The 22,075-nt window shown below is 47.9% G+C and overlaps 1 protein-coding gene across 8 annotated transcripts in view; it reads right to left on the bottom strand.

Moving 5' to 3' along the window:
• CHD3 (chromodomain helicase DNA binding protein 3) overlaps window positions 1-22,075 on the bottom strand; it is a 66,239-nt gene that overhangs the window by 42,118 nt on the left and 2,046 nt on the right. For 6 of the 8 annotated variants that reach the window (XR_013390332.1, XM_077916844.1, XM_077916846.1 and 3 more), the window contains exons 2-4: window positions 9,935-10,053; window positions 8,964-9,137; window positions 6,411-6,532 (exon numbers count right to left, since the gene is read on the bottom strand). Coding sequence is in view for 7 of the 8 variants with exons in the window: in XM_077916844.1 (XP_077772970.1) it covers window positions 6,411-6,532; window positions 8,964-9,137; window positions 9,935-10,053 (415 nt within the window). In the remaining variant the exon portion in view is untranslated. Of the gene's footprint in view, window positions 1-6,410; window positions 6,533-8,963; window positions 9,138-9,934; window positions 10,054-11,809; window positions 15,348-17,754; window positions 17,918-22,075 lie in introns of those variants that run through there. The other 2 variants (XM_077916848.1, XM_077916847.1) reach the window with 2 other exon arrangements.

The following is a 22,075-nucleotide window of genomic DNA, read 5'->3' as shown; positions in this document are numbered from 1 at the left end:
AATTCCCAAAATCAGCACATGAATGGAATATTTCAGAAGTGGCCTGATGTATTTGGGATCTAAGGCAAACAATAAAAGCAGCTCTGAAAGTTATTAACATTCCACAAAACAAGTGAAGCTAACCTGGAGGCATCCCGTTGGACTACAGGATCAGTCCAACATGGAAGCAGCCTATTCCACAGAGCAAACCAAAGCATTATACATAAATCACCCCAGCTTGCCCCTCCCCTGGGGCTAACCTCATAGCCCAGCAAGGCAAGGATTACAGTTGCTTGCTCCTTTTGGCTTTTATCTGTCTCAAGGGAAGACAAGAACAGCCAAACCGGAACAGGCCAATGCTCTGTTTAATCCAACAGAGGCCAACACCACACTCACAGAAACAAAGCACCATGTTGCCGTACAGGGCTGGAGGCGATAGCTCTGACCTCCTCTCCTCCTTCATCCCTCTATCCCTGCAGCCAAGAACCCTGGAGCACAAGACATCCATCATCTGCAATAATCCTCGCTGCAGATGCTGCATCTTCTTGATCTCTCTGCCCCCAACCAGCCTCAGCACTTCATCTGCTGTCAACACAAAGCGCTCGTAACCAGCATGCCGACGTTTGAACCAACTGGGGCTCGAGTGTACAAGGACCTCTGGGATTTTGGCTGGCAGACATTCACAGCCCTTGTGCAATGGGCATAAATACAAGCTTTCATCCATCTGACAGGGAAAGCCACGCACAAGATTCTAAAGGGGTTAATTTCTAGCACAGCAAACCCTGACCCATGATCGTGCTCAGGCCCCGAATTCTGTCAGGATCCCTGCTGCTTCTATCCCTAGGCCCTGGAGCCTAAAACACCTGAAATCATGCTCCAGACCCATCCATGAGATTTCACATACATTCATGTCTAAGAATAGAGCCAGAAAGGCTAGACTTCTGAAAAGTGGAAATGGAGTTCTCAAAATACTGAAACCTGTACAAAATCCCAATTTCTTCACTTGCATGGTAAGATTACAGAAGGGCATTATTACATACATACACGCGCGCGCACACACACACACACACACACACAGTGGGAGTAACAGAAGAAAGGCATGAAAACTCAAGTCTTCCTAGAATTCCTGTTCCCTTAACCCATATGTGGTTGCCAGTTATTCAGAGACACGCTTCCCTTTATTACTATATCACACGTACAAGGACACAACTCCAGATCAATTTATGCCTTGGGCTTTGTGTTATGTCACTCAACAGAAAAAATTCAGGTTTCGACTTGAGAGTAATGCTATATTCCTGGTGATGGGGTAGCCCAGCCATTTGCTACAAGCACACATACTGTAACTGGGTTCCAGAGGAATAGCTATCATTCACGCCCAGAAATGTAAGGCCTAAGAACCTCTTGAACCAAGAGGTCATCTTGTTTCATCTTGGCTAACAACAGAAAAATCTCCCTAGCTTGCATCTGCTGAGGCCCTTTTTACCTGCAAGCTTTTTTTGTTTCCCTGTTCCAAGGGAAGGATGATCCAAGGAGGATGATCCTCATCTTTGTAGCTGCAGAGACAAATCTAAAAAGCCCAGCGAGTCACTGGCAACTGATCAATTCAAACAATGCTCCAAGTCTCCTTTCTTCCACCCCTGCCACCCAATCCTTGCACACCATTTCCCTCCTTGACTTCCAGGTTGTTCAAGCCAGACCAACCACAACTTCAACCATCTATGCCTAGGGCTAACCTTTAAACCATGATCTGAAGTGAGGCTACACACCAGTTTGCGGTTCATCCCTAACCATCATTTGTCTGATTCAGGTGTCATGGCAAACTATGGTTAGAGCAACCTAGAAATGGAGGAGGGACTCAAGAGGAGAAGAAAGAGGTGGAGAAGAGAGCATGCAAGCCCATTTCATATTCCTCATTCTCCAAACCACGATTTGGAGGATTTTCTGAACTGAACCAATAAGGCGGCTGTTATGCAGAGCTGTGCTATGATCTCATTTTGACTTCTTAATTATTGATGGTCACCATGGCCCATAATGCACTGCAGACTATTAAGGGATGCTATTAAAGAAATATGAGCTCTTGCTTTGAAAAGGAGGAGGGAGAGGGGAGGAAAAAGTCTGAATTTATTTCATTTCAAAATGCTTTCCAGAAATAGGCGGGGCTCTAAGACAAAGACAGGCCCGCATAAAACAAAGCAGCAGCAGGCCTGCCTTGCCTTGCATGTGGCGAGAGACTGACAAAGAATGCAGTGGGGGAAATGGGGAGGCAGAGACAAGTACAACGACAAGATAAAGAAAAGGCCAGCAAATGTCACTCTTTCGGACTGTGATACTATATGGGAGCAATTCTACATCCAGTGAGAGACAGAGGTGGAATATTAAAAACAGATCAAGGGGCAGAGTGAGGGGGGGTGGAGAGAGGGAGCGACAGAGAGAGAGACACAAAGAACACAATACAAAGATGGATGGATGCAACATGACAGACTCATATCACCGTGACGCTGGGAAAAACTACAGATTATATCTCATCCTTCCTCCTGCAGGGAAATTGGATTCTCCAGGGACAAAACCTGTTTAGAAGCAGCACCAATAATAGCTACCTGCGATAACACCTAAGTTTTCCAACTCTTCAGAATATTTGTGCTAAACTCATATTTCTCTTCCATTTCCGTGATCATGTCACTTTTTATTTTGATGGTTAAAGCTGCTTCCTTATCCCTCCATATCAGTCTCAAGCTTCAGTCCACACTTTGAAAGCTGTTCACTTCTCTCCATCCCTTTCTTAAGAGTTGTAAACCGTGATCTTGCCCCAGCCACAAAGCAGCCAAAGCAAAGGGCCTTCGTTCTGTTGGCTCACTCTTCAACATCACTACCTATGAGATGCTATAGTTGACTGAGGGGAGGGGAGGATGGCGGCTCCAGAATACAGCAGGGTTAGCAGGCACCATTTGTACTGCAGCACCATTCTTGCCCCAGCGATGCTATAGAGAACAGATTGCTGGATTCAGATAAATGGGAGACCCAGCTACAAATCCCTGGGGCTCTGCTATGAGAGTCACTGGATGGCCTCAGCAAATCTTCCACTCTAGGCCTGAATAACTTCACAGGGCTGCTGCCAAGGATAGAAACGTGCCAGGAACAATAAAGCACTTTGCACACTGAAGGATAGCACACTACCAGATACTACAGCATATGGCAGCTATGGAGACCTCTAGAACAGTGTTTCCCAACCGGTGTTCCGCGGCACACTAGTGTGCCGCGGAACGTTGCCTTGTGTTCCGTGGGATGGAGGCGGGCGAGTCGGGCGGCGAGAGGCGGGGCGGCGGCGGCGAGCACACGCGGGGCGGCGAGCGAGCTCCCTCCCACATCCCATCGCCGCTCGCTTCGGCCGGCCTACTGGAGGAAGGCGCGAAAACCTCGCGCATGCGCAGGCGTTCCGCCTGCGACAGCCCAGTAGGCCGGCCGAAGCGAGCGGCGATGGGATGTGGGAGGGAGCTCGCTCTCCGCCCCGCGCGTGCTCGCCGCCCGACTCGCCCGCCTCCCTCCCACGGCACACCAGCCTACCTCCGTGGGAGGGAGGCGGGCGAGTCGGGCGGCGAGAGGCGGGGCGGCGGCGGCGAGGAGAGGCCGCCCAGCGCGGGGCTCTCGCCGTCTGCCTGCCTGGCTGCCTGCGAGCTCGGCGGGCAGCGCTTCCGCCTGCAGCGCCCGCCTCGCGGCTCTCATTCCCTGCCCCTGCCAAAGCTCACCCAGCCAAGCCGCGCTCTCCTTCCTGCCTCGCTTTGCTGCCTCCTCCCCCCCCACCCCCAAAGCTTGGAGGTTCCCCGGCAGGAAGGAGGGAACTTAATCCTCTCCAAGGGCTGCGGAAAACAGACATGCAAATGGGGGCTTGCCAGCTCTTCAAGCGCCGCCGGCTTTCTTCGGGAATTACCGCCCGCCGAGCCCAGTAACGCTGACAGGCCGAGCCGCGGGGCTTGGCAGCGCAGCCGGCAGAGTGTGGGAAAGGGCGGCCGCCACGCGCCGGGCAAGGCGAGACTCGACGGGGAGGACACCGGCAGCAGCGCCCCCCCCCAGAAACCCGCTCCGGGCAGGTAATTCACAGAGAGTGGACAGAAGGAAGCCTTAAAGGGCTTCAGCCTCCCAGAGTGGCGGGGAATAATAATAATAATAATAATGATAATAATGATAATAATAAAATTGACAGGGGGTGTTTTTCTAGGTGAGGGGGTGGGGACTGTAATAACAAAAAAATCAGCTCTATATCAACCGCTGTTTTGCAATGAGGAATTGCAAATAAGGAAGATCAAAAGGAGAATGTTTTTTTGGGGGGGACTCTCTTCCTCTTCCTCCTCCTCCTCTCGTTCTTGCTCCTCTTCCTGGCAAAAGGGCTGCTGAGACCCCTTCTCTCTTGGGTGCCGGTGGGTGCTGTGACGTTGACGCTGCTGTGGCAAGTGCCTTTACTTAGCAGAGTGCATTCCCCTTTACACAGGAGGGGAGGGAAAAAAATTGAAACTTACACTTTCATGCGTCCCTCCCGGCGCGACGCTGCGCGCTGACGTCACGGGGCTGTAATGGTGGTGTGCCTCGAGATTTTTTTCATCAAACAAGTGTGCCTTTGCCCAAAAAAGGTTGGGAAACACTGCTCTAGAAGTCCTGATTATACACTGCATTTCAGGAACACAGATGTCCCAAATGCACAGCAGATCTTTAAGCCCTCGGGGAGCCATGAGGAACATGTGAAAGGGCTCCAAAGGGCCTTTCCAGCAGGAGTTCCATCTTGTTGGTCTTGAGGGAGCTCTTGGCTGATCCCAGCAGCAGCAGGGGAAGGCGGCAAACTGCCTCAGGTACAGGCGAGTGCCAAACAATTTAAAGCTAATTAGAGCCAGGCTGAGAGCTTTACTCTCCGAAAGCCCCACTGGCAAGCCTGTCCCCTGAGCCCCTGGCACAAATCACTGACTTGATTAAACTGGCGAGGCCCAGGTGGCCTCAAGATCTCATGAATGTTGGTGCCGGATTGCTGCCATTGGTCACAGAGAGTTGTTGGCGGCAGAATGCACCTCTGCCCGCCAAGCCAAAGCAGGGAGATACGGGGGCCTGCCAAGGCCACTGGCAGCTTCCTTGTAGCTGACATGAACTCAGCTTTGCCTGGATTGAGTCACAGGCTCACAGCCAGATAAGCCCTCAGGTCTGTGGATGCAGATACTGGGCTGTCTGGTGCTCCAGTACCTGCATTTAACAAGACTGTTTGCTGAGAAAGGCTATCTACAGCACACTCACTGCAAAAACAGGGTTTTTTGCTTTCTCGTCTCCTCCTCCTCCCCACTCATTGCCTTTTTGCCATTTCACTATTCCAACTAGAAAAGAGAGGCTACATTCATGCAAACTGTTGCTTCAGTTTAACAAACCATTCACATTCCTGCACAGTTCCTAGAGACAAGAATAAAGGCAAAGCAAGACTACTCAGAGACCTTCACTCCCAAAGCATTTGTTCATTTAGCGACATTATAAAGAAGGCTGATCGCTGAAGAATTGATGCTTTTGAATTCTGGTGCTGGAGGAGACTTTTGAGAGTCCCATGGACTGCAAGATCAAACCCATCCATTCTGAAGGAAATCATCCCTGAGTGCTCACTGGAAGGACAGATCCTGAAGCTGAGGCTCCAAGACTTTGGCCACCTCATGAGAAGAGAAGACTCCCTAGAAAAGACCCTGATGTTGGGAAAGATGGAGGGCACAAGGAGAAGGGGATGACAGAGGACGAGATGGTGGGACAGTGTTCTCGAAGCTACTAACATGAGTTTGACCAAACTGCGGGAGGCAGTGGAAGACAAGAGTGCCTGGGGTGCTCTGGTCCATGGGGTCATGAAGAGTTGGACACGACTAAATGACTCAACAACAACAACTCTCCAGGTCAGACTGAAGGCTGATCTAGTCCAGCATGCTGCTCCTACAGCACCAACTAAATGCCTCTCAGAAGCCCACAAGTAAGACATGAGAGCAATGGCACTCTCCTACTTGTAGTCCCCAACCTCTCATCCTACAGGTAGACTACAGCCACCAGGACTAGTAGCCACTGATAACCTTATCTGATTTGAATTTATTTAATCTCATTTTAAAGCCATCTAAGTCAGTGGCCAATGTCACTAGTGCTTAAAAAGGAGTGAAGAGAAGAAGTTGGGACATCCTTACCTGACAACACACTCTTCCTTGAGGGAAGAAGTGGGTAAGGGATGGAGGGGACTTATTCCTGTACATAAAGAGTGTGTACATGAAACAAGTGTATGTGACCTGCACAAAAGCAGGTTTTTTTAAAGTTATTTCAAGACCACTGTTTACAAAGCTTACCCCACATCTCCAAACAACAGCGTCTGATTTTCTTTAGTTTGTGAATAGGTGGACCTTGAAGCCCACCATTCCTCCTGGATTCCAGACACTCACCTCATAAACTGGCTGAAGGCTTTGTAATTTGTCAGGGTGTGATAATCCTCCTCGGAGAAGACATGATCCACATCTTCCAGCCCCCAGGTCATGAGCAGCTGAGCAGAGGATTTCTGCTCCACCTTGAAAGAAACATGAAAATATTTTGAGCTATTTAAGCAACAATCTGCTACTGTTGCCTTGCACCAGGGGAAGAGTGTTGGGACAAGAGACATGAAGGACTGGAAATGCAAATGGGTCTCTACATCAGCACAGTAGTGTGCCCTGAGAGAAGCTGAAGCGTGCCTTGACAAATTAAGCCACCATGCTGGATGCAGCCACCACTCTGTGCCTGCTGGAGCACTAATCCCCTCACACTCTACCACTTTATGGACAGTGGCATCATCCCAAGGGACGGAGGAAAGGCCCACTGGATTCTGCAACACATTCTGTGCTACAGCTGACAAATAAATATAGGGGAATCCCACAAGCATCCCAGTACACTCTATCCCTGAATGACACTGAAGGTGGGAAGGCAGAACACCAGGAGGGTGAACTTGCTAGGCAGTTGTAAGAAACATGCCTGACCATTGTTCTGGCAGTTGATCAAGAAAAACAAACCTGTATTTGGTGTAGGGTCAAGGGTGACTCCGGGTTTAATCCAGAAAAATAAGCCCACCCGGTCTCAGTGGGCTTATTTTTCTGCTTTAAGAGCTCCCAGAAAGCAACCTGAGCAAAATATTGAAATGTTGCCCTGTGGGGACCCTTTTGCTACTAACCCTGTTACGTGTCTCCACAGAATAATGTCAAAGAAAGGAGCAGCAGGCTCCAGCTTGGGAACAATGCTACCTTAAGGACTGCTCTCTCCCATACAAAACTGCCCAGTTGTTAAGAGCTCAGACCCCTGTCTCTGGGTCTCTCCACCTGCTGAAGCAAAGCAAGTGGTAACCCTTGACAGAGTTTCTTACATTACAGCAGACCAGCTCTAGGAGACTCTCCCCCATGGAGGCTTGTTTGGTACTGAGCTCAATGTCTTTTTGGAATGAATTGAAGAGGCCTGTTTATTTGCCCAGGTATTTTAAGATGTGGAGCTCTATACTCTTTTTTCCTGGCATTCTGCTTTCTGTTTGCTACTGCTTTCCAATATACAGTGGACGCTCGGGTTGCAAACATGATCCATGCGGGAGGCACATTTGCAACCCGCAGTGTTTGCAACCCACAGCACCACGTCTGTGCATGCACAGGTTGTGATTAGATGCTTCTGTGCATGCGCAAAGTGCGGTTTAGCGCTTCTACGCATGCGCAACCACCAAAACCCAGAAGTAACCCTTTCTGGTACTTCTGGGTTTCGGCAGGTCCATAACCCGAAAAAATGCAACCTGAAGCGTCTGTACCCCGAGGTATGATTGTATCTCTATGTAGGGTTGTATTCTATTGTTTTTATATTTTTAAACCCTGAGGCACTCTAAGATCATTTATCTACTGAATATGCATTCAATAAAAAGCTAAAATAAAGAAGTTCAAAGTCCCTGCCTTTCGCCACTGTAAATGCCCGTGAAGAATAAACACAGGTGCTGGCGGAGGTTGTGTGAGGAGCCTGAGAAACTCTCTTCCAGGGGCCCACACAGGCCCTGTGGAGCTCTCTGCATTCTTTTGCTGGGTCTGTCTGCCTTCCTCACCCATCTTTGTCTCGGTGGTGGAGTTAGATACATGGGCACCTGGAGCTGAGGCCATGCCATGCACCAGGGGGGTGGGGCGAGCTGCAGGGGGGGCAGCATGATCCGTGCATGATGGAGCGATCTGCCACACATGGCGGCAGCGGGGCCATCCGCTACGCATGGCTAGGGGCAGCGGGGCGAGCCCCCCACGGTGTATCTTTTTGTCACCCCCCCTCATGGATGACACCCGGGGCGGACCACCCCCACCCCCCCTTGTACGCCCCTGCTTTGCCTATGTCTTTTTCAACAGGTGGCACTGAGAAAAAGTATCTGGGTACGTGGGATTATCCAGAAGCCAACACAGTGTGGAGAAAGTGTTTGGCGGGTTTATTGCTGCCTTGTAATTCTCCAATCAGTGCTAGCACAGCCTTGCATGGTGGAAAAGTGTGGGGATTGTTGAAAAGTACAGGGCTGCAGAAACACGGACGGGTCTAATTCTGGGTCTCGGCATGAGTACAAAACCTATCATTCTGCCCCTCCCATCCCAACTGTTTTGTTTTAGTTCTTATTTTTACTATGTTATTTTGTGTTCTTATCTTTTATTTTTACGCTGAGATCGTCAGATGAAGGGCAGTATACAATTATTATTATTATAATTATTTTTAAACCAAGCTATTTGAAAACTCTGGATGGTGGTGCCTCTACTCTGGAGTCTGAGGTGCAAACTCCCTGAGTTATCCAGCAAGTTCCAGGGGTCCTCCCTCAGGAGGTTGCAGACTCTCCTTCCATGGAAGTTTTTAAGCAGAGGCTGGATGACCATCTGTCATGGATGCTTTAGTTGAGATTCCTGCATTGCTTGGGGTTGGACTAGATGACCCTTGGAGTCCCTTCCAACTCTACAATTCTAGGATTCTACCTTTGGCTTTTGCACTCCATCGTCTTCCGTCTTTTTCCGTCGTTTTGTCTTTTTCTCCTTCTTCTCCCGATGCTTTCTCCGCTTTTTCTTCCCCACTCCTCCATAGTCGCTGCCACCACTCTCCGACTTGGCCCGATAGTCCTCTCGGTCAGATTCAAACTCATCCTCGCTGACCTGCCAAGGGGAAGACAGAGAGTGAGAGGGCACAACAAGTGAGATCATTAGCATTAATTAGCAACAACCTTCCTGCTGGGCAAAGGAGCCTGTGCCAGGACAAGGGCAACCCGTTCATTATGGTGAGATAAAGCGGCTTAGCAAAATAACCAGCCTGCAGTTACTGTCAACCCACAAAACAAACAGTAAACCTTGAAGAGATGATTCAGCAGCAGAATGCCTCAGGCAGGAAACCTTCTGTTACAAAGTAAGAGCCCCCAGGGAGGTGCAGCCCACTGACAGGGAGGCCCAAAAACTTATGTGACTGGTGCATGGGAAAACTAGGGATATTACACAAACAACTCATTTTCATCCAAAATGAAGAGGGGAGATTAAAAAAACAAACCTATGAGGAACCTCTCCCACCCAGTTAAATGTGTGCCTTTTGTGCCCCTCCATTAATCCACCATAGTCTTCAACAAATGCAGAATTCCACCTCTGCATACCAGGACTACATAAGCTGAAGAACCAATTAGCTAGCATAGCCGGGGGTGGGTGGCAGGGAATCCCAGTCCAAAATCAAACTTTGCCGTTAATTTCTAGCAGACTCTTTAGCCTTAGAGAGGCCAGAATGGCCAAGGCATCAAGGAACCCTGCCCCCCATTGCAAACTGGTTCCCTGCAGGCCCCAATAAGACAGTCTTGCCACTATCACGACTGCCCCATCATACGTCCACCTCCTTCAAAAAGCAACAAGTCACTAATGCCATTGACACATATGCACACATGTACAAAAGTGGAGAAAAGGAGGCAACTTACTAATTTCTTGCGCTTCCTGGGTTTCCCCGGCTTATTCTCTTTCTGCTTTTTGGGCCCTCGTTTCTTCTTCTTGACAACAAGGGGGCTCTCCAAGTTGCGCAGCTCCTCCTCCTCTTCGTCTGAAAATAAAAGGGGGTGGGAGGGAGGGAAATGAGACCAACGAAAAAATGACAGAAAGAGAAGGAAATCACTTGTGTGCTTTGCTACTTCTGGGCAGCTGCTGCTCCAAGCTCACACACATGCTGAAACAATTATCCTCTCTCCGTTCCTCACACTGTGCTCTCTGCCAGCAGGTCTCACCACTGCGCTGAAAGAGCCATGCTAGGGGAAGCTGGAAACCCTGGTGGAGTTCCCTCTCCTCCTCACCCCTGTGGTCAGCTTTATCCAGACAGGCTTGAATGATTCTATTTTTTACTATTATGACTGTTTTGCTTTCACTCTCCCACCCCACCCCCACCCGGCTTGGTCAGAAGAGCAGCCATCTGTTCCGACACTCTCAAGACGGTCACAGGGCACAGACGACAATCCCCCTAAGGGACTTCCACAAAAACCTTGGCTCATTTTGCTTCACAAAACACTTGAAGCCATGAAGAAGGGCAGTGGGTAAGGAGGGGAGGCAGCGGGTGACTCGCCTTTTGGCACAAAAGGCTGCAAGTGCATATGGCTCACCACCTAAAAAGCTTGTGGGTTGAAATTCAAGGCCAGGCAAAGAAAGGGCACTTCTGAGGCTACAGCCTCACTCTCCCTCCCATTGCTGAATGGGGAAGGTTGATTTAGTCCTACATAAGTGCACCGAGCACACCCCTCCTCACAAGGGGATGGGGAAGGAGTAAATGCACCCTTGTGCGTAACAAAGCATGCAAACAGGATGAAAGTAAGACACGTCTGTCTGAATGACCCTAAAGTTGGTCTCCTTTGTTCATGCGAGGGCTGCCTACGAGTTCATCTCCTCCCTTCTGTCCTGTTGCAAATGCCAAATGCCAATACTCTGCACCTGGCACGGCCAACTTTCCTACCCTCAAAAGAGATGAACCCTTTATATGGCTGGGAGTTGCAGGTCACTCTCCCTCCTCCTGCTCCTTCCCTGGCCCAATATTCCAAATTCTCTTAATTCCAGTCTGCGATGGCTAAGGACCCCCATGTCTTGGTGCCTTGCCAGCTCACCTCCAGCAGCTGCTGTCTGATGCTCCTCCCAAAGCACTACCACCCTTCCCTTACAGGCTCCTCAGTCCCAGCAGATGAATGGGAGACCTGGGACTGGTCACTGCTCAAGTGCTTCCTGGTAGCACTGCAAGGCACAGTGGTGCCAACTGGGTGGGCTAGGGATTTAAAGAAAATCCTCCAGGCAGACTGGCTGAAGGCTGGTTGTCACCAACACAGACACTCTACTATGCAGCAGGTGTAGCAACGAGGCATAACTCCTTAATAGGAGTCACCCGGGCCAACTCCCCTCTCGTTCACACTTCTTGTAAATCAGAAGCGACTCCGCCGGCATCAACTGAAATTACTTCAGTATATTAAGACAGAGGAGGGACCATTAATCCTCTGCGTTTTCTCCGACAGCTTTTCAACCTCCTGCTCCCCTCGGTGCACAGAGGAAGGCTCTATCTACAACGAGCCGCACACGGAGGCTACACACGCCGCCGACTCGTTAATATCACAGGACAGCCGGCTCAGTGGTAATTAGACGCTCCAGAGCCACTCTGCCCCCTTGAGCGATTTCTCTTGTCTTGCCAGACAAGGCGGGCGGGGAAGGAGACAGAAGAGCCTTGCTGCTAACCTGGCTGTGATTAATGTGGGACGTAACCCCACTAAGTGTCGGTGCTCAGAAAACCTTTCCCAAACTAGAAGGACCAATACGTCAGGTTCTGTCACCGTTTGCCCAAATCCCTTCCAAGCCTGGGCAATGCAAGCCTTTGTTGTGTTTCATCTGACGCTGACCAACCCCGCTTCCCAAGAATTGGGTTGAGATCTAGCTCAGGGCCCCTGAGATGGGAGAATCACAGATTCTGTTAGTGTTGCAGCTCCAGGCTTCTGAAATGGGTCTCCTACTGAAATTGAACAAACAAGTTCTTGTGGTTAGGAAGTGACTGAAGATATTTTTGAGAACCCTTTCCCTGAAGTACAACCCACAAAAATAAATCTACAAATAAACAAACAGGTGGAAGGAGACTGAAAGTCCACCAAGCCCAACCCTGGAGGTAAGAGGCAACATCCATCCATCCCAGATTCAAATCCTCACATATCCATGAGGTTTAGTGGGTGAATGACCTTGGACATGCCTCAGCCTAACCTACTTTGAGCCTGGTTGAGGCATATTTGAAATATGAACTAAAACGTATCTTGCACTCTGAAAAGTCCTGTATAACAAGTATCATTATGCAGGATTGCTCCTGAACCTATACTGCTCCTGCTCACACCTCAAGCAACTTCTCTCAATAGCCACTTCCACAACCCTTGCTGCTATGCAGAGCACCACCACTCCAAAAGCCATGGTACTTGGACAGGGAAGTGGCTTAGCTTTGGAAAACCTGTGTCCATTGCCTGGCCTCATTACAGGTCAAAGTCTCAGCCTCAGTTCCCCCACTGGAAGTCCAGGTAAAGGTCTAAAGGGAACACAGCTAGGTGCCCTGCTGAAAATAAGGTGGCGTGTCTGCCTGGAGCCTGGATTCAAGGCTGCTGAGAAACCTCTGTAGACACTGCTCCAAGTCCCTTGGGGAGAAAAGGTGGACAATGTAACAAATGCATAAAAATCCATTTATCCTACAGCTGCCAACCCAGCTGTTCTTCCTTTTATCCTTCACAGTCTGGCCTAAGTTGTCTGGACACCAGGGACACATATTAAAATACTCTCAGACTCCCACCAGCATTTCCAGACGAGGAAAGGCAGGGCAGGGGAGAGGGAAACATAGGCAGACATGTCTTGCTGGGGGAGACCCCTGCCACACGCCTGCTCCCTTTCAACCAGCATTGAACTGACTACAAGCTTCATCTGATAAGAGTACTGTTGCTGCTGCTTACAAAAAGTGTATTCCCTTGCAACATGGGTTTGTCTTCCCAGAAACTCCAAAGAGGCTTGATGCTTCAGGGAGACACAAAAGGGCCACGCAAGGCACAGTGCATCTGGGCATGAGATATGTAGAGAGAAGGTTCACCATATGATGACTGGTTGTGACAGCTGTAGAATTTTTTTGTTGGAAGAGAACGAGAACTCAGACTGATCCAAATCAAGCTGCTGCTATTAGAGCGGAGAGATTGTTTTGTGAAGAAGAAATATACCTACATGTGCCCAATACCTTATGGGCACCTGTGGGCATGACCTAATGGTCAATTCCAAATTAGCATTGTGCCCTTCCCAGACCTGATTTAAAGCATTCTAAAGTTTCAGTTTCATATTCCCATTGCAGTTTTCTTTCCTGCTGCAGAAGGTAGAACCCGAACCAATGGCATCAAGTTACAAGAAAGGAGATTCCAACTAAACATCACGAAGAACTTTGTGACAGTAAGAGCTGTTCGACAGTGGAACAGACTCCCTCTGAAGGTTGTGGACTCTCTTTCCTTGGAGGTTTTTAAGCAGAGCCTGGACGCCTCTCTGTCATGGATGCTTTAGTTGAGATTTCTGCATAGCAGGAGGTTAAACTAGATGACCCTTGGGGTCATTCCAACTCTACAAATTCTTTGATTCTATGATAACCTCTCATCAAGCCTAACTCTTTTAGTAGTATTTACCGCATTTTTCCATGCATAACCCCCCGCCGTGTATAAGATGCCCCCTGTTTTTTGGGAATCCAAATTAAGAAAATAGGGGGAGATTGTCAAGAGTTGTAGAGTTGTTAAGCTTTTTTGGCACGATTGCCCACAATTGTTGAGCTTTTTTGGGGGGGGGGGTTGCCAAAAATCACTCACCCGACTGACTGACACTTAAAATCGCAAAAGCCACCAATCGCCCACCCTATTGCCGCAGGGGCAGCCAACTGACAACAGCCCTTGCTGTGGCCACCAATCAACCACCCAATAGCCACTGACAATCTCCTGTTCGCGGCTGCAACCCATCGCCCATTTATACACTATCTGTGTATAAAACGACCCCCAATTTTTAACATAATTTTTAAAGGAAAAAAACTCGTCTTATACATGGAAAAATACGGGATCTATATCAATAATTCACTCCAGATAAATCTCTGAGAGCCTGGCAGATGAACTCCATTCATGCCCCTATTTACATAAGATAGGAATGGGTACCAAACCCCCAAAAGCTGTCTTCTTTGCTTATTCCAGTGGCACTCAGACAAGGTGAGATACCATACATGTGTATACCATCCTTGTAACATACAGCCTGACCTGGTCATCCAGTGCTGTGCCACCTCTATATGTGCAGCTGCCAATAATGAAGTCACCATTCACCAAGACCCCTCAAACACAGAGCGCAATGCCAACCAAAGATCTAGAACTACCTCTTGCTGGATAACATCAGATATGACCCCCAAATACCTTTGGCCAAAGCTCCTGCACCAGAGGACAGTCCCACCAGAGATATAAAAAGAAAAGGGAAAGCCTCCAACAGTCTCTCCAGCATCATGGCAGTAGCTGCTTGTCTACATGATTTGACCGCACTAATGTGAGGTAAGACCTGTGCACCTCAGCACAGAAGCTCTAATTCTCGCTGAGGTTGTACAGAAAAGTTTTCTAATCCACATTCTCCCCTACTTGTCTTCTGGAATTACAGTATCCAAATCCATCTCTCACACTGATTTTAGGCTACCTGCAACTCAGATATTAGCAAACCGCAGGTCCTAGAAAAGGGGTAGCCAACATGGTGACTCAGATATTGTTGGACTACATCTCCCATCAGCCCCAGCCAGCATGGCAAATGCCCAGGGATTGTGAGGGTTGTAGCTTAACAACAATCTGGAAGACACCATGCTGGCTGGTTACCCCTATGCTAAAGATAGCACCCTTCAAGTCATTCTCCTTGCTCAGGCACATGCTTTCATATGCTGTCACAGACCTCAACTGCTCTCCAGATCACAGTAGCCTCTTTGTGAACGCCTTCACCTAATATAACTGAAACCCTTCCCCTTTGCATTCTTTCCATGATTAGTCTATGCTCTGTAAGCAGTTGGGCCAACTTAAACTAGATCTCTTTGCCCAGCTTTCTGGTACCCTCCAGATGTTGTAGGACTACAATTCTCAAAATGATGGCTGGAGCACCTGATGGGAACTGCAGTCCCAACAGCAACTAGAAGGCACCAGGCTGGCAAAGGCTGCCTTAGATAATACATCCCTCCAGTCTTGCACTCTGAATAGTGACTGTATTTGTCCTTGTGCCTACATCTCGGATAAGCCAATAATATAAATAAGCCACTGTATCAATAAAAAGGTAAAGGGACCCCTGACCATTAGGTCCAGTCATGACCGACTCGGGGGTTGCGGCGCTCATCTCGCTTTATTGGCCAAGGGAGCCGGGGTACAGCTTCCGGGTCATGTGGCCAGCATGACTAAGCCGCCTCTGGCGAACCAGAGCAGCACACAGAAACACCATTTACCTTCCCACCAGAGCGGTACCTATTTATCTACTTGCACTCTGACGTGTTCTCGAACCGCTAGGTTGGCAGGAGCAGGGACTGAGCAATGGGAGCTCACCCCGTCGCAGGGATTCGAACCGCCGACCTTCTGATCGGCAAGTTCTAGGCTCTGTGGTTTAACCCACAGCGCCACCCGCATCCCCCACTGTATCAATAGTCATACTTAAAATAGGCACTTTATTTATTATTGGACCAGTTCCTTAAGATGTCGTTAGCAGGGGATATCAGAAGATATAGATCTCTCTTTTCAGATAAGCTGGAGGCTAACATTATTTTCTACAATCCTACTTGCCCATTTTTACTGAGGAGAAAAAATTATACAGTATATATAAATAGCACCAATATTGCGGTATTTTCCTTTCAACTGGCTGGCCAGTCTATAACAGCTGTTAAAGACAAGGTAGTTGTTTTAGACTGCAGGTGAGTGGTCATATATTGAATATTCCCATACATAAAAAACCAACAACCCCCAAACACACTTCCTTGAAATGTGGAAAATCAGTGCAGGGCCTGATGTGCTAATTTACAATCTGCATAGATAATTACATAGGAAAGTGCTCAGAACTATAATCGCCCACCTGTAGTCAAATGGTACAAGTCCAGAGTTCTAGCACCTCATTCTCCTAACTTGTAAAACAGCTCTAGGCCACCCAGAGAGCTTCACAACTAAACAGGCATCTGAAACAGTGTTTCTCATGTTCATCACATCATGTTGGCCCCTATTAACAATAGATTGTTGTGACGATCAGTGACTTGAGGTCTATGAAGCAACGCACAGCCTAGAAGTATCACAGAGATTACAATACGTAGTACAGTAGCAGCTTTACATTTCACCTTCATATTTAGCATTCATTCCCCTCCAAGGGCTCTTGCAACAACTGTGGAACATCACAGGTTCTCTACCCTTCCCCAACTACTGCTAATTATACATCTGCACAGGATTTGGCCCACCAAGGTAGCCTGGAACATTTGCTGATATTTTTAGAAACAGGGCGATGAATGAGTTCCAATCTAGACAGGGGAACATCGTCAAGAGCACAGCCAGTACAGAGAGAGAGGCAGTAGCTTCCAACTTACGCCAGGGAGCCAGAAGTCACCGCCACCCAATGTCTCTTGGGTGACCTACAACACAATGTGTTGTCAGGCTCTGAAGTCCTGGCCCCTCTTTGCTCATTTCCTATCACCCCACCCCTATGAGCCACAGGACACAAACTACTGTATAAATCACAGCTGGCACTAATTGGCTCACTGCGCCAGCAGCTCTGCTGAGAGGTCGCAGGCTAAACGGGGCTGCAGGAAGCTAAACTGCCCTCTTGTGCCCCCGCAGGGGGGTTCCTCCAGGTCAAAGATTAAACATACTGACTACAGAGAAAGTCAGCGTGTGCGTGGGAATAGCACAGCGTCCACCCTTTGTGGGTAAACAGAGAACCTGCGTTTTTCTCTTCAAACGTGGTGCAAATCCAAGCCCTTCCTCCCCACCCACCCAGCAACAGAATTTTATATCCACAATACAGGCCAGCCAGATCTTCCTTGCTCATGCCAACTCGGCCTCCATTTACAACAGTGCCAAACTCAAAATAGTCACGGGAGCTGCTCCGAAAGATAAATCAGGCCTGTGGGGGAAGCAATCACATACAAATGTTGGCATCATCAGCTCAATCCCACCTTCCCAGCTCAGATCTGCCCATCACCCCCTCAACCATCTGAGGTCGGCCAGCTCATACAATGCAGGCACACGCCTGCTAGATTTCAAAGACAATCCAGTGACTGGTTGAGTCTCTTTTCAAATTGCAGTCTAAAAATACCCATCTTCCCCAGCAGACCTCCTAATTTTAATGTCTCAGATTAAAACCAGGTGCAAAAGCAGATCTAGGTTTAACTAACCAAGAAGAGACTGATATTCCACTACAGGCAGAGGAAAGCGGGCACGGGACATACATTACTACATAATCATTGCCCACACTGAGTCAACCAAGCACTTTTGTGTTGTTTTTCAATCTTGCAAATAAAGCCGAAACCCCCACCGCTTCCAAACGCTTCCCCCACCCCACTTCAGTTAACAAATGCTGTTAAGATTAATGGATATTGGTGCAATAACCACCATTCAGGCGCCCCTCTTCCACCTCCTCCCATTCCTCCCTCCTTTTCTCTGCTTGCTATATTTTTGCATCTGGCACAATCCTAGCTCCTTCTGACAATACAACATTTATCTCTGAATCCTGCAAGCTGATTCACCTTGTTGCATTTCCCTCATACCACGCCGCCTTCCTTCTGCTTCTGATGGGATGGAATTGACAAATACGAGGGGGGGAAATACATCAGGGTAGGCTTATCAGACACCCCCTCCCCCGCAACTCTTGTCAATTTCTAATCTATCTATCAATCTTTTTTTCCTCCTACTTCTTCCACGCATTCTTCTCCCCCTCCACCCCCCCTTTCCTAATCATAATATTGGCACACATGCGCAGAAGATTCTTATATTTGGCAGGCAATCAACTAGAATTTTCCACACACGTGATATTTCTACTCCCTACCTTGAAAATATATATTATGTAAGGCTAACAAAGGATCTGGAAAGGAAATGGGGAGGGGGGATAAGGAATGTAGATGTGTAGCCATAACTACAAATTACAGAAGACCAACCCTGCTTAGAATTGCCATCTCTTTCACGACAAACGGTATTTATGTATTTCAATTTAATACAAAAAAAAAAATGGATGGCCAATTTAGAAAAAAAAGAACAGCGCCTTTTATCTGTGTCAGTTAATGGAGGAGAATAACAGCCATTTCCATTAGTGAGAAATCTTAATCATCAGGGTAAAAACAGTCATGCGGAGATGAGGGTGGCAAGGGGAAAATAGCATATTCAGTGAGATGGGGAAAGATTTACGGGCATGGCTCAATTCTACAATTTGTCCACCAAAAGCAATGCTGGATTAATAGTGAGGCAGGGTTTTCTAAACTGTGATTTCTCAAGAGTTGGGCATTGTAGGAAAGAAACAAGAATGAAGCCATCACATTTTCAAAAATAGCTTGACAACCAGCTGTAATCTTCAGCCAGTGGCTGAAAACAGGATGACTGTCTTCTAGCCAGTTACACCACTACAAATCTAGACTAGAAGGGCACCAACTGGCAAGAAGCATTGCTGGCACACACACAACTGACAGATATGTGCTCCAATGAAGTTGGGGGAGGTCAGAGCACCAAGGCTTCCTTCCAGATCTCCTAGGCCTTCTTACATTGCAAGGGGTGGATTACCTTGTTGGAATGTGAAACAGACAGGATGAACCAGTTTAACATCAAGAATTATCAAAATATGGAATGCTTGTGGATTAGAAGCCAGTAGTTCAAAAGTAGCCTGCAAGTGGAACCCCATGAAAATGATTGAGTTACCGGTATTTCATTATATTTCTTTTAATACTTTGGTATTGTCTCTCTGCTTTCCTCTAGCACCTCTCCTTGCATTGGTGGACTCGCCTGGTAGTCCACCAATGCCCCTCTATTCCCAAACCCCTCTGTTCTTCAGGTTATATCCACCACCACCACCCCTGTTGCCTTTGCACTGTGCTCTTGGTCAACACTCTCCTTTCTTCTGACCCCAGGTGCCCCCGGGTATCAATATTTCCTGGCTTTCTTCCCTGCAGAGTCCATTCCTGATTACAGCATGGTCTTCTTCGTTCCCCCGAGCTCTACTCCTGAGCTACTCTCTGGGCCTTCCCTTCCCTTTGCTTTCCTGCATTCTCCCACCTTCCACTCTATCTTGTGCAACTGTACAAGCAACATTCATTTCCATGGAGCCAATACCTAGATTGCTGTTGTGTCAAAGCATTTCTTTAAAATCCACCTACATTCTTGGAGAATTAAAGCATTGTCAAGTACAACTTTTTTGCAAGTCAACTGGAATGAGATTCCACTATGGACCTGGTAACTGCTCTTACCATCCTTGGAACCACAAGCCCTTCCATTACTATGCCCAGTGCAGAGTTCTTGAAGTTTGATCTCCTTGTGAATTTGCAGAGTTGTGCAAAGTATAAACAACTATAAACAAAAAACCTCATCATAGATACGGGCTGAAAAGGTTCCTCCCACAAGCAATAGGAGCGATATATGGTTTGCAATATTCTAGTCCACATGCCTTTTTGTTGTGGTGTTCCATCATAGGAGGAAAATTACCCTCTAGATTTTGAGGCCAGAAGCTCACACAGATTCCTGATGAAATCACAGGCAACATCTGCCACACTGCTTCAAACAGCACTGGCTTGTGATGAAATATCTACTGCCAAAAAAAAGGCTTCTGGCCAGCTGAGGGACCTCCAGCTCTGATACAGTTTCCCATTACCAAAGTAGCTGTTCCACTGTCAAGATATATGCTGTACATTAGCCAACCACAGAATGGGGGGAGCTGGCCTTTCCCAAGAATACTCAGAAATGCAGTTGTTGTTTTCAATGAGAAATTATTTTACACCTAGGGTTATAGCTCTTTGTGAGGGCTTGAGACAGGTAAAGTTAATTCATAAAGTAGCGGGAACTGTTGCTGGAGGGTCCACAATCTAATTAAATCAAAGAAAGGTTGATAGGTAGCACCCTTTCTACAAGGATCAAATCCCCCATTTTTCTATCACTCTGGAAAGCCGGTACGTACAACCAGTTTTTCTTAGAAATGGCAAAACTGCAGGTGCTGCAAGGTCAATTTGCTCAGCCACAGTCAGAGTGTGGAAAGGGTCCATCAACTTGTGAGATAACCATATCAAGTATTTAGGAACTTCTTGTGCACACTCATATCCAGCCTGTGCTTACACTGTTACCTGTTCCTGCAAGATACAGGGTAGCACTTTTTGAATTAACTATGCCCCATAAAACAAGGCACTGCCATTGTCTGTCAGTGTCAGCAGAACTGAACCCTAAAGAAGCATTTCCTGCGCAAGTTATCATAGCATAATAAATTGTAAACTTTGTATGACAGAAAGCCATTTTGTTTCTCACTTTGCTCATACTGCACTAATATTTAAACCAGAAGCAAGTGAGCCAGCAAGCAAACCTACCTTGTTTAAACACATGTACCAGTAATTTCATCATCTGTAAATTATCTGATATCCTTAACAATACCGAAAGAGAGGACCAGAGGGTCACCGATAATTAGAGGGGGCAGATAATCAGTTTAAGTAAGACATAGTGTTGTGATGGGACGTGGGTGGCGCTGTGGTCTAAACCACTGAGCCTAGGGCTTGCCGATCGGAAGGTCTGCGCTTCAAATCCCCGCGGCGGGGTGAGCTCCTGTTGCTTGGTCCCAGCTCCTGCCAACCTAGTAGTTTGAAAGCACGTCAAAGTGCAAGTAGATAAATAGGTACCAATCCGGCAGGAAGGTAAACGTGTGCTGCTCTGGTTTCACCAGAAGCGGCTTAGTCATGCTGGCCACGTGACCCGGAAATACTGTCTGTGGACAAACACCGGCTCCCTCGGCCAGTAAAGCGAGATGTGCGCCGCAACCCCAGAGTCGTTCGCGGCTGGACTTAACTGACGGGGTCCTTAACCCTTTTAGTGTTGTGATAGTTTTTAATGTTTAAGTATCTCTTGCTAGCCACTACGTGGGCTATCTGAATGTGTCTTGGCAAGTCTGTCTAGGCCTTTAAAAATGCAAGAGGAATTCCCCCCATATATACATCACCAATTTGGCCTCAAAGTTACCCAACTTGCATTTCAATACGCAACCCTCAATGTCTAGACCTGCTTAATGGTCCAACCGCCTTTCCTGTCACACGGATTGGGCCTTACTGTTCTCCTGTATGTGCTTCACCTTCCGTTTTTATTCATCTTTCTTAGAATGATCATCTGTGGTTTGGGCCTGTTTTTATTGATTTTTGTAATAATAATAAAAAACACATGCAGGGGCTGAATAAATATTATTATGACTGACTCTGTAAGATCAAAAGGCAACAAAGGCTCCTGATCTGCACACAGAATCCAGAGTCCCTTTCCCATGAGGAGCCATCCACTACCACCCGATTCCAATCAATGGGCCTGCAATACTATGAACAATAGGCCCCGATCAATGAAACATCGGCCTTGTTCCAATCGGAACACTTTCACAGAAAGTGTTCTGCCCCTGCAGTTTCTAAATCTTCATCCCAAGTACCATAAGTCTGCCAAGCCCACTCCTTCAACGACAGAGGCCTCCTGTTCCAATCCTGACACTGGCCCCACTACAAAGAGGCTCCTGCCTCTCATAATCCCCAAACACAGGCCTCTCCGCTCCCTTCAGTCCTGTGGCCCTGCTGTCAGGCAGCCCTCTCTGCTCCTGTCAAAACTGGCATATGGCCACCAAGTAGCCAGCTGCTCCCATCACCTCTAGGGCACGCTTTTCTGACCTGTGCCTCACCTCACATTCCCTACCCCCAAATCACAAGGCGTCCGCCCCCCACCCCCATTTATCCGAAATGCACGGCCCTTTCGGCCACCTGTGCCAGGCTTATAACCCTTCCTGCCAACCGTACTAATAAACACTCTCAGTGCATGTGTACCCCCCCAAAAAAAGTTGCACTTGCCACAACTTCTCAA

Source organism: Podarcis muralis, chromosome 13, assembly GCF_964188315.1.
Source record: "Podarcis muralis chromosome 13, rPodMur119.hap1.1, whole genome shotgun sequence".
NCBI lineage: Eukaryota > Metazoa > Chordata > Lepidosauria > Squamata > Lacertidae > Podarcis > Podarcis muralis.
Note: the sequence above shows the minus strand (reverse complement) of the source record. Positions and strands in the feature narration are given on the sequence as shown.